This window comes from Aedes aegypti, chromosome 3 (genome assembly GCF_002204515.2).
Source record: "Aedes aegypti strain LVP_AGWG chromosome 3, AaegL5.0 Primary Assembly, whole genome shotgun sequence".
Lineage (NCBI taxonomy): Eukaryota > Metazoa > Arthropoda > Insecta > Diptera > Culicidae > Aedes > Aedes aegypti.
Genome location: NC_035109.1, coordinates 176845801 through 176859519, shown reverse-complemented (window position 1 = coordinate 176859519; position 13719 = coordinate 176845801). Strand labels below are relative to the sequence as shown.

Genomic DNA, 13719 nt, shown 5'->3' with positions numbered 1-13719 from the left:
GTTCAATGAGCAGTTCCACAGTTATCAACTAAAAGCTTTCTTTGCCAAAGTTGCCCATTTCGCATTTGTATATCGTGTGGCAGGTACGATGATACTCTAGGCCCAGGGAAGTAAAGGAAATTTCCATTACGAAAAGATGTTGGATCGACCGGGAATCGAACCAAGAAACCTTTGGCTTTGCTTTGTAGTTGCGAACTCTTAACCACTCGGCTAAGGAAGGCCTCATCAAGGAAGCTTTCATTAGAAAAAGATCGTGGACTGATCGGGAAACAAAACAGATAGCTTCAGTTTGGCTTTCTTAGTTATAAAAGTATAATGGGTAAGTCATAATAAAATAAGTTAAGAATTTCGATATATGTTTGGTTATTTAAGTTATACAAAGTTTATTTTAATTTAACATTCGTATAAAGCTTACAAAATAAAAAAAAATAAAGGTTGAGATTTGTACTTGAACTCAACACATCGAAGAATTGATTTTCTAATATCAACAATTGCAATGTAAAAAGTTATTTTATCAAACAAAATTTTCACATGCAGTATTCAAAATACAAAAATATTTATTTGTTTGAAAAAAAATTTTGATTCTAGTTATCAAAGTCGTGCCCATACTTGACATATAATAGAGAAAAAACCTACTTAAATATCAGTGATCATAAGTCTGATATGTACATATGTATAAAACTGTTTTTTGTTCTTACTTACATTTGTTACACTTTGCTGGTTTGCTGGCATCACTGCTCATTCATTTGTTCTGCATTGTTCCATTCGCATTTTATTACCCGTTATCGATTGTCTCTTTTCGCCAAATACACCTTGCTCCTGCGCCAAATGTGCGGTTCGGTTCAATACTATCGGACGGTGTTAAGAATGGGGGAAACTCACACAAAGTTGACCATTTTCGAACGGTGAACGGGGTGCCCAGAAAGACGTAAAATATGACGTATATGTTGTGACGGTGATGCCAACGCCGACTTGGATAAGACTGTACAATACTCATACCAGCAAGTGGTGTTGAAGCCTGTTATTTTGCTCTGGATATCTTTGAGAGCACCACTACTTTTTACCACTGGCAAGTGTTTCAACAGTGTGAATGATATCAGACTGCCAGTATGTGACGATGTTAGTTTTGTATTATTATACGAACACTTTTGGTAGTCGAATGTAAGGAAAGACGCTACATCGCAAGAAATTGGGTACTCTGTAAAAATTGTGCATTTTCACGGTGTAACAAGCATTACAATTGAAATATTTCATTGAAAAATTGAAAATCATTGATTGTAGCAAAAGTGTTGACAGAATTCCAGTTGAAATATGACCGGTTTGAACGGAAAATCTGTATTTTATTTGAAGATCTTGACCTTGAGTGAGCATTGATCTCGACAGAGCCAAGATTTAAGTTCCTGGTTTTCTCCTGCGATATTGCGGCTCGACGCGTATTCGCCGTTCATAGGTTTCGTGCTATTAGTGTATCAGTTCAACTGTGTAGGATGAATGTTGGTTTGAAAATTTGTAAAAGAATACGTCTACCGTGTAGAAGGACCAAGAGAAAAATGGATAATCATCAGTGCAAAAGTTGGCAGCGGCAATGTCTTTCGCTGCAAAAGGATGCAGGCCTAGCATGAATCCGAAGCAGTGTCAGATAGAAACTCCTTTTAAACCCAAGATGAAAAATCAATATTTTACGTTTGATCGTTGCGCGAAAGTATGGATATTATAGTGTGTACGATTTACGATTGATGATTCGAATGCAACAACGTACGTACGCTACTCAATGTTGTCCCATGCTCATCACTGAAGATGTGGAATGATGACTATTATGATTTATGTGCCAACGAAGAATTTGGTTTCAGGCTTAGTCCAGTCGGTATGCAACAAGGATCAGGATCTACTACCCCTAGTGCGGCAACTGTAAGTCGTAATTGCACAGTAAAACCTTGCACAGTAAAACCTTGAATTATTACTTCATCTTTTTGCACAAATTTTATATGGTGAAATTTAACAGTATTTCTTTCAAATGGAACATGCTAGTATGAATCCAGTTGAAATATACAAATAGCGTTAGCTTTTGAATCTACAAAGAAAGCTGTTTTAGACTTGTCTTGATGTGATAAACTTTTGTAGTTGTTAGGAATGAAATATTTTAGAATATTGGTATCGTAGAATGTTGGGAAGGATAATGAATAGATATACGCATGTTAAACTTCGGCTGTTCCAATTTTGTGCTACCGACGTCGTATTACAATGATTAAGTACTGAATATTGGAAGGACAATCGAGCTAGGGAAGCAGTTGTGCTATTTAGATAAAAAAAAAATTTATTAGGAAATCTATTCACAAATATAATATAGCTTTCGATTTACGAGATTTCTTTTTCCTAATTTCGGACTTTCATACAAAATCTGCAGGAGTTGAAAATTAGTGTTCTTAGCTTAGTATGCACAGGATTGTAACAATCAAACCAACTTCTCGAATTTGGAAGTTGAAATTGAAAGTTCATTTGGACTTTTCACGCGACAAGTTGAAAGGCAGGCTCCATCCCAGAAGAAACGTAACGCCAACAAAAAAACACTACCCGCCAAAGTTGTGAAATCGTTTCATCAAGTATTGCAACACCCCAGTAAATTTCGAATAATCGGAGCTATTTTTATAGTGAATCTTATATTTTTGGGGGCGTTGAAATATTTAAAGTGGGTGCAATACTCAGTGAAGCGATTCCAACATTTAGTCGGGTAGTGTCCACATTTGGTCCATTTGTCTAGCTGTAAGTAATTTTACGATCAATTTCTGCCATCAAAGTTGTATTACAATATGAACTTCTTTTTCTAATTTCTGGCCTTACGTACCAACACAGACTGTTTCTATGTCTCATTTCAGTTTTTTATAATCATTTCTACAGTTGTTATCTGAAAGTATTTTTCGGCAATTGACTACTGTACACTAGAGTGATGCAAATTTTGAAATGTTGGCTCCCCTATGCTTATGGTAAATAGCATCCTCCCAAAGTTTAAAATGATTCCGAAGAAATTTGACTGTGCACAAGCCATTTGAAGTTTATATGGAGATTACTATGGAAAACGCCACCTTTTTGAGTTCAGGCCTGTATCTCTTCGACATAATATTTTATGGAAAAGTGAACAACCTCTGTTCATGTGAAATCATTTTAGCTACAACTTTGCTGAAGACCACATTTTGATAGGACTTAAGGATAAATTTCTATTCTTAATCATAAACTGGGTTTGCATTTTGCATGCTTAACCAACTGCTCGGCAGGCAACAATGGAGCTCCTGGCGGGTAGAATAGATCAAAGTAATCCAGGCTACTATGTTCTACAGCAAGAGAGCAGTGTTGCTCTGAAAGTAATTGAATGATCATCTCAGCATGATTTAGACTTTGTTATCACTAATAACAAATTATCCTTACGTTCCATCAAAATGTAGTCTTCAGCAAAGTTGTAGCTGGGAAGATTTCACATGAGTAGAGTTTGTTCACTTTTCCAAACAAAACACAAAAGTTTTGTCTTTTCCATAGTAATTTCCATAGAAACTTCAAATGTTCTGTGCACAACCAAATTTCTTCCAAATTACTTCAAGTTTTGGGAGAATGATTTTCATCATAATTGACACCGTTTAAGCATAAGGGAGCAAGAACTTCAAAATTTGCATCAGTCTACTGTACACTCATATATTGTGTATCATCTATCAACTACTTGGCCACCTCCAGATTCACTTTGACATCTGGTTTTGTGTCAGTCGAATTGTCAGCCAGATGCACTTGTGCATATGCGGATTATTATTATTATTTATTTTTTTAGGTGGCTTTTCACTCTTGGCGAGTTCGCCACACATCAGATGCGGATGCAAATGCTAGAAGCTAGTATGTGTGCTTGTATGAGCCCCATGTGTATAGAAGATCCAGCATACATTTAGAAATCACTAGGAAAGCTTTTATAAAACCCTAAGCCGAAATTATCAAAAGAATAGGAAACGCCCCCGCCCCTCCTTGTGGTAAATTGTTTCCTTAATTGTTAGACCAAACTTGAAAGTGGTAGCATACTAATGAGTTTATAACCCTATGAATGATGAAATCAGTCATTGTCATGTCGAAACTGCCATCAAGTACATAAATTCCAGCACTACTAATAAACCATTTATGACAAGCAAATATTTGACCAAAAATTATTTTCTCTCCATTGCAGGCAACTGTACCAACATCATCTGAGAAGATGGATGAACCACCGCCACGTATCGAACCGGTCGTGGAACCGGTGAACGGCATCGTTCAACCTCCGGTAATGCCCCCACCGGAGCGACCCGGTCGACTAACCAACCAACTGCATTTCCTACTTAAAACGGTAATGAAGGCCGTCTGGAAGCACCAATTTTCCTGGCCGTTCCAGCAGCCGGTAGATGCGAAAAAGCTGAATCTTCCCGATTACCACAAAATTATCAAACAGCCGATGGATTTGGGAACCATCAAAAAGCGGTTAGAGAACAACTATTACTGGACTAGTAAAGAGTCTATCCAAGACTTTAATATCATGTTCTCAAATTGTTATGTGTATAATAAACCCGGCGAAGATGTTGTCGTTATGGCACAAGCGTTGGAGAAACTATTTCTCACCAAGGTGTCCCTTATGCCTAAGGAAGAAGTCGAAATGGAAGTTCCGGCAACGAAGGGTGCAAAGAAAAAACCAGCACCTCGACAACTTGCTCCTCCCGGAACCCTAGTCGGAAGCGTGCCGCCTGCTCCGGCTGCTGTTGTGCCACCTCCAGCGGCCCCTGCTGCAGCTGCAACAGTTGCGGCAAGAGCACGGCCTAGCTCTGCTCTTGGTAGTGCCGTTACTTCAAGCGTTCCACCAACAACTGCACCCGCAACGGCTGCCCCGGTAGTGCCAACTGTTCCACCAATTGGTACCCTGCCTCCACAAACCGTGCCCGGTAGCACAAATACTACTACAACAGCAACACCGACGACAGTCAGTGCAGCGCACAATGTCCTTGCAACACCGGTGACGCCAGTGGCAACGAAACCGGTTCCTCCGACCACTTCGCCCTACATTGTGAATAGTTCACAGTCCGGAATTGAAACGGTCTTACCTCCCCAGCAACCTGCTAAAGTCAAAAAGGGTGTTAAAAGAAAGGCCGATACAACGACACCTACCGCAACAGCCTACGATCCACACTATGGCCCCAATCTGGACATGAGCAATCCCAAGATCGCTACTCGAAGGGAGTCCGGACGACAGGTAATTAGAAAGGTAGGCGGATAGTGACTCGTCGTTTCAGAGAGGTGCTTCCGCTTTACTTTTTTAGTTTATATTTTAGATTTAGACAAGCTAAGTTGATAGACTCAATAGATTACATAAAGTATAACTGTTGGTTTCTGAAACACATCTAGTGCCCTTCCATACAGGATCCTCCCCTAAGTTTCTCAGTATTAGAATTACTGCATATATACCCCATTACTAGGTCCATCATATGAATTTGAATTTGATCCTAAGGTTCCATCAAGATAACTTCGTCACTGATTTTCCATTACTTATCATGAGGGCCGGATTCAAAATAGGAGGGGCTACCCCAAATCGCATAATATCAGTTGGCATAGAGCCATTTGGCATAGTTAATCGAACGACAAAAAGTAAATAGCTTTTGAACATAATGAATGTTTCACGTGTCTGTTTGAAGAGAGGAAACATAACTATGATAAAAACTCAGTTGTGATAAAAACTCAGTCATTTGGATAACGCCATTTTAAAGCCATTTGGCATAACCATATGAAAAACTGAGTGGCTATCTAACTCAGTTTTTCATATGGTTATGCCAAATGGCTTTCAAATGACTTGCCATATGGGCTCCCCAAAAATTTGTATAGCCTCAGGCGTTGGGCATGTTCGACCAAAACATCGAAGTTACTGAATCGATTCAAAATATAACCATAACTGTTGAATCGATTCACCGATTTAATCGAATCCTTTGTGCATCAATGTTTTTAAATCGATTTAATTTCGGAAATGTAAAAAATTTCAGTAAACAAGCGCTCAAAATGCGACCGAATGCTATTGCTTTCGATTTTTGGACTTATTAGTTTTTGTTTTATTTAAAAAGAACACATCAATCACTTTAAGTTTTGTTTAGCACTAAATTTATTTTCATCGACTCAAATTCTGTTAAAATCAATTTTAAGAAATCGTTTAATCTAGAGTGTCCATTTACCGGGCATTTTGCTCGTCCCGGGATCCCGGGATTTATCAAATTTTCAATAAAACTAGCATTTCGGTTGAAATGGAACTGCAAATTTAACAACACTTTTTTTTCAATGAAATAAATAGATAATGTAACTTTTCAAAATAATATTTTAATTAAAGCAAATCATATTTGAAGTCTTATTTATTATTCTTATGAAATAACCTAACAAAAATCAAAACATAGCTTGACTAATTACGGGATGGATATCTTCAAATTCTTATAACTCTCATTAATGGAAGTATGATAAAAACTTAAGTCATAATTTTAAAGCATTTTGCTTCAAACATTTGAAAACTCATAAAAACTTTAGAACAAAAAAAAAATACGATTAAAGATCATTGAAGGTATCGCAGATCATGCTAAAAGTTAATTACTGAAACTTATTGACTGAAGTTTATTGCCGTGAATCGCAAGCCAGTCCCATCTGCATTTTGTCAAAATTGAGTTGATGTCAGTTTGCATTATATCTTCTAATAATCTTTCAGCTGCACTAACGAGAAATCACTTTTTTTTTCAGTAAAATTGTCCCATAATGAAAAGTAAACGCATGTCAGTCCCACTGCCAGATTTTCGCATCGTGTAACACAAAAATGAATCGTTACTCGCAACTGTCGTGCTCCAGAGTAACCGAAGCTAAAAGTGATTCGTGTACGTGTTCGGATCTGCTCAGAGTCATATTGTGCTTCTGGGAAAAAAGCTGCTTCCCCTCCGAGATTTATGATTTCCAAGGGTTTTTGACTACAAACTAGTAGTTTACTATAGATTTGATGGTTATACAATTAATTTCTCTGTCGAAACCATAATAAATTACACTTTGCTCGGTTACTCGCGAGTAAATATTCCCGAGCTTGTTGCTACTTCTTTTGACATGTTCTCCCGAGTTCGCGAGTCTGTGATGTTTGTTATGCGTTGGTATATACTCGTGAGCTGCTTCGTGATGCGAACTTTTCCACTACTGGTCGCAGTGCTTCATCCAGAACAGAAACAAAATATCTTCAGTGTGGTACTACGCCTAAGATTTCCACCCGTCCGTTCCTATGAAATACTTCCACAGAGAATTTGTATGAAAATTACATTATCATATTATGACTTTCAACCAAATAGATTTTCGAAGCGTCGATGGGCGCATGATTAGATAACGTGTTTTCTTATCTCGGCGTTAATCATTCGATAATTCATCTCTGGTTCGATTTCAGGATGCGCCTATTTTTGGGCATACTTTTTTATAGGACATATGAAAAGTTTTCCACAACAAAACCAAAATCATAGATTTTTTTTGTCAGACAATCATAGTTCATTCGTATGATTTTTGAAGCTGCAGTATCATCAGTGTAGGCTGCTATAATCACGGCTGGTAGCGAGTCACTTTTTAAATGCTTTATCATATTTTTTGACATAATTATTTTTTTTTTCTTTTTGGCGTTACGCCCCTACTTGAATACTTGCTTCACAGCTTAGTGTTCTTATGAGCACTTCCACTGTTATTAACTGAGAGCGTTCTTTGCCGGTTAACCATTTTTGCATTTTTATATCCTTTGGCAGGTACGAATTTATGCCCAGGGAAGTCGAGCAGATTTCCTTTACGAAAAGATCCTCGGCCAGTGGGATTCGAACCCATGACCCTCAGCTTGGTCTTGCTGAACAGCTGCGCGTTTACTGCTATTTGCAACAAAAAGTAGGGGAACATGGTCTAATTCGGACCTAGTAACAGTTGTTTGGCCATATATTTTTAGTCCGATAAATTTCATGAAAAGTTTTATGTTTGCGTAAAAGCTTGATTCAGTCCGCACATTTTTCTCCTAGAGAGTTTTGTGATATCTCCTACCAGGATATGGCTAGACATGTTTGAACAAAATTCTTCAGAAGGTCCGAATTGGACCAACTTTGTTCCAATTCGGACCCCCCATGTTCTAACTCGGACCACGTTATATTTTATGGGGTTTTGCTTAGGTAGTAATAAAATATAACTCTGATTTGTGTGTCTAAAAAATAAACTGAATGCGCGTCAAATTGAATGAGTGAGTGAGTGAAATCCTAAACTGGTAAAAAAGTTGGTATTGTCAACTCTCACTAACTTGATTTTGAATGTATAATCATGCATGGGAGGTTAGTGTGGGACAAAATTTAGATTCTCGCTCCAGACCTATCGAGATCTGCGTTCAGAATTTTTATAGATGATAATGAGCGACCCCTGGCGATTTTTCTTTGCAAAAGTAGGTTTTCCCATAGTAAATCCCATACAAACTTTGAACGGCTGGCGCTAAAATATAGTTTCACCGATCGATCTCAAATTTTGCACAGTTGTTATGGGACCTAAATGCAATCCAAAAAGTGAACTGGAGCGAGAATGCAAATTTTTCATATAACCATGTCCCAGGCTAATGGGAGGTATCGAGATGAAGAACGCGCATATTTTGCAATTAAGGTTCTGTTTGTTATGTTGACAAACTATTGGAGGAAGTCATTTTATTGTAGAATATTGTAAAATTCCAACACATTGAAACTTTGAATGAACATATCGGGATAAATAGGTGAATTTATATGGGATACTGAAGCAGACAGCATCGAATCTGGGAACATAAATATGGAGAGGTAGCGACTTACATTTAGGAGTCAAAGTATGCTATATTGAAGGAACTGCGCATTCCATCGAGCAAGGGAACAAAAACACAGAGAATCACGTAAGGGAGAGCTGACTGTATTGTTCTCAGCACTCGTAAACGTGTTTTGTAACGTATTGTCATACTATTTTGGATACAGCTTGGCTGTGGTATTCATAAAGATGCTTTCTAAGTAGAGGATTTATTATTTTCTCTATTTTTTTGGTTGTCCACCGTATTTCTTAGTTTTTTTCGAATACTTTTTCTTGACCGCAAAAGAAACAAAGGAACCATCGATCAATATTGCAACTTCTATGATTTTCTACCAAGTCGAGGAGACTTTCACGTGATGGAGCTCTTGGAATAGGCTGTGTTCTCGTTGGCAAATCAAGAGGTCCGTATTGAACCATATCAAAAGGTCCGGTTTGGACCAACACACATTTTGTGATTTACAAACTACCATCAGTGTACCAGTATCCGCTCACTAGTGTAAAAACATATTTTTCGTGTCAACAATTAACATTTTTCGCACGGGTATATTCTAGCAATACTAACAACTTTTAAATAAAGTCGTCTGACATTATTTTCATCATTTGTTATTGGACCATTAGGTATTTTTGTTTGTTCCAATAACCGCTCATGCAAAAAATTAAACAAAATTTCAAAGAAATGTTGATTTTAGTATACAGCCTTTTTTATTGCAGTAGTAGCAATGATTTGACATTAAAAAAATTTCAGGATAAATAACGAAATTCGAAATAAAACACAATTTTTAGTAAGTTCGTCCTAAAATCTGTTTACTATGAGCGGAAATAGGAACACTTAGATACAATAACAAAAGCAATTAAATATTTTTTTACGAAAGTTTTTCCAATTCTTTTAACTTTGCCATTGATTACCTATACTTGGAGCTATATTGTGACATAAAAATAATTTTGATCGACACAATAGTTATTTTATAATAAACATTTTGAACACATAACTTCCCTTAAATGAGCGGAATCTGGTGCACTGATGGTAGTTGAGCACAAACAGTGCATAGGTATTTCAAAACCATATGGTCAGATGAAAGCTTAGGCTGAGGGGGTTCGATTATAAGATAACTCAGAAAAAATGAAGAATTATTGTTGCTTACAGAAGCTTGGAAAAAGTGCTAGCCGACAGTACACTAGAACACTTCAAAACAACAAACTAATATAAAAAGCAAACGACATAACTGAAAGGGGTCAAAATTATTGTGTTATATCCAAGCCACACGGTGGGTAGAAAAACAGTAGCGCCTGTATTGAGAAAATGGTCCGAATTTGAACAGGATCCTAATTGGACTAGGTTTCCCTAACTAATGTTACTTTTTTTAGGAAAACATCCACCAGTCTCTATTTTCGTGATCTAAGGATGATATAGGTTGGGTTAGTTTTTCAACATTATGTTCGATTTTGAAATCAAAGTGTCAAGAATTGTAGAGATTCCTAGGAACCGGAATCTTTTGAAATATAACTAGGTTAAGTTTGGCAAACAATTTAAGGGGGGTTAAAGCCCTCCCTAGAAAAGTTCAAGCTCCCCCTAGAAAATTATAACTCTCATGCTAAGTTTGCATCTTGCTTAAGGCGAAGTAGGCCGTCATTGAAATTTGTACGTGTTGTTGATGTTCCTACATGAACAAACATGAATTTAAATCTCAAATTAAAGAAAATCAGTTGATATTGTACTGATGCATTTGAAAAAGTATCGGCATACTTTCTGCATGTCAGCGCATATAGTGTTACTTTTCCGGATCAATATGAACTATGAGGACTGATATTTATCACTTTGAAATTGGGAGCTGCTATGTCAACATGGCTACCAAAACGAATGACTGGCTAATTAGCCTTGAGAGATTTATTTTTGCTCGAATGGGTCAAGCCCTCTCTAGGTTTGAGTACAAGTTACGCTAATGGCTACGATAGTCCTATCCACCAGAGTGTGAATGAAGTGACTGTAGGCATGAGCGGCTACTAATGCAGTGATGGTACTTCCGGCATGTAAGCGCACAGTGAAACAAAACAATTTTAACCTTTGCAGTACTGGGCGACATCGAAGTTTAAAAATTCTTTAACTAAAAAATCATAAATGAATTAAATTTTTGGTTCAGGCATTGAATATTTCGACTTATGTCCAGAATTTGTTGGGCTACCTAGGGTATTGCATTATAAAAAATATGAAATCTAGCCGATAACTTAAACGAAAATCAATGTGTGATTGATTTACCTGACAGAATGTATCACCTATTTCAGTTTGGATACTAGGAATCATAACGGGACATTTCCAAAATTCATTCAAATTCATTCACAGATACCTTTTGACGACTCAAAATTCATAATTTTCTACCCAAAAGTGAATAAATGCCATGTCATGAATTATAAAGTGGTTCCGATCATTTTCGGACATTCGATGACAGGTTCCGATAGCGCTTCAAACGGCTGGGACCTCTTTTGAAGTTGTGAGACATCATTTTCGCACAGAATTGAACATAAATATTCTCATATGCTTCCTTTTGTGTTTGACCTTACAACTCAACCGGATTAAAGCCTTCTTCTTCTTCTTAACTTGGTGCTTTACAAGCTGTTCCACATAATGCCTATCTTTGCAAATTCATCGTTTGTTGTACTTGTATGCAATATTCTCCAAACTAAAACAGTTGATATATTCTACCAAGCAGATCATGGAACGATTATCGATATGGTTTTTTGTGTTTCCCAATATTGCTATTTCGAAATACCTTAGGTACCCCAACAAATTTGGTCCTATGTGTAAAACCACCACCGAATTTGAGATTTTCAATGCATGAATTAAAAGTATAGCTCACCTATGATTTTTCCTGAAAATTTCATCAAAATCGATCGAAAGATTGCGAATCTAAAGAATTTTGAAACTTCGATGTTGGCACCCAGTACCTATTGTAAAGATTAACAATCAGGAATGAGTTCGATTACTTTGGCATTTTGAGCTACAGAGTCTGTAGAACAGAGTATGTAGAACAGAGTCATCATTGCTGCCAAAACAAATGAAGGGCTACTTAGCCTTAAACTTTGTAATGACGTATATTAATAAAGTAGGAAAAAGTTCAGCCAAACTTTCAAGAATTTGAATTGCCAACTATGGATCAACTTTATGCCATTTATGCTCTTCGATCTTCACTTTTGTTTGTTTATTGAGTCTTTCACTAGTTAGGTATCACCAATCGATTTTATTTAGGTCAGATTCTTCATAGTTCCACCATAGTTTAGTTCGTATACACCATTGTTCCAAATTCCATTGTTCCATAGTATGCATAAAAAAAGAATCATACTTTTATAATAGAGAATTGTTGTGCGTTATGCTTCCCGAATGCGTATTTTTTCCCAAAAGCATGAACTCTAATTGGTTTTTCTCATCACTATACAGGAAATTCCACCATTCCCGGCATCAACGTACCCTATTTCGCCATATCAGGGCTCGGGCGCTGCTCAGAATCCACCGAAGAACAAAGAGAAGCTTTCGGATGCGCTCAAATCGTGCAATGAAATTCTGAAAGAGTTGTTTTCCAAGAAGCACTCTGGTTACGCGTGGCCATTCTACAAGCCGGTGGACGCGGAACTGCTCGGTCTGCATGACTATCATGATATTATCAAGAAGCCAATGGATCTGGGCACGGTGAAACGAAAAATGGATAATAGGGAATACAAGTCAGCCAACGAATTTGCTGCTGATGTTAGGCTTATATTTACCAATTGCTACAAATATAACCCTCCAGATCATGACGTTGTCGCAATGGGTCGGAAACTACAAGATGTGTTTGAGATGCGTCTGGCAAATATACCGGATGAGCCGGTAAACAATATAACGCCTAATCAGAGCAAGGAGACGGACTCCTCGTCTTCTAGCGAATCGAACGCAAGTGAAGACGATTCGGACTCGGACGAGGAATGTAATCAGAAGTTAAAAATGCTAGAAAAGCAACTGTTCGAAATGCAGGAACGCATGCGAAAGCTCGCAGAGGAAGCACTGTTAAAAAAGAAGGCCAAGAAAAAGATGAAGGAAAAGAAGAAACAAATGGCATCTGGAGGTGCTAGCGAAGTCAAACAAGGCATGGAAGTGCACGCCAATCCTCCACATCCTGCTGCCACTAAAGCAGTGCATCAGGTCACAGGTATCCCAGCCCCACAAATTACCAGTGCCGTTGCAACTCCCGCAATTCCTCCAGCCGTTACTACCAAAACGAAAACGAAAGGCCAACGAGCACCGAAAGCTGGAGCCACTCCCAGCGCACCTGCCAAGCGAGCCAAAGGAGCTGGTGCCGCAGGAGCCGGGGCAACGCGGGGTCCCAACAAAAAGAAGGGTTCGCAAAATGTTCCACACTTTGACTCAGAAGAGGAAGACACTGCAAAGCCTATGTCTTATGATGAGAAAAGACAATTATCGCTCGATATAAACAAATTACCAGGTGAGCTTATTTTGTTAACTGGAGTCTGATGCAAACAACTATAACACTAACAATTTCTTCTGTCTGTTTAGGTGACAAACTCGGTCGTGTTGTACATATTATCCAAAGCCGAGAACCGTCGCTGCGTGACTCCAATCCTGATGAAATCGAAATCGACTTCGAAACTCTCAAGCCATCAACGTTGCGAGAACTGGAGAACTACGTCGCTTCCTGTTTACGCAAGAAAACCCGTAAGCCTTACTGTAAGTTTCCAATTTAACAAACACTGCTGCCGAGATAACTTTCTCATTCACTGCCATTTGAACTGTATCCATCTACACTATTCACCTTCCTATGTAATGGTCCTTCTAATCATATTAAGAATGTGTCACATGTCAATAATATGCTGGCACTGTTATTTGATGAGATTTCA

General features: G+C 37.9%; 1 protein-coding gene across 18 annotated transcripts in view; it reads left to right on the top strand.

Moving 5' to 3' along the window:
* The window catches only part of LOC5573606 (bromodomain-containing protein 3), an 87239-nt gene that overhangs the window by 33958 nt on the left and 39562 nt on the right, over positions 1-13719 (top strand). For 12 of the 18 annotated variants that reach the window (XM_021850521.1, XM_021850523.1, XM_021850520.1 and 9 more), the window contains 3 exons: positions 4196-5257; positions 12269-13307; positions 13379-13549. In XM_021850521.1, coding sequence (XP_021706213.1) covers positions 4196-5257; positions 12269-13307; positions 13379-13549 — 2272 coding nt within the window. Of the gene's footprint in view, positions 1-1167; positions 1909-4195; positions 5258-12268; positions 13308-13378; positions 13550-13719 lie in introns of those variants that run through there. The other 6 variants (XM_021850530.1, XM_021850529.1, XM_021850515.1 and 3 more) reach the window with 5 other exon arrangements.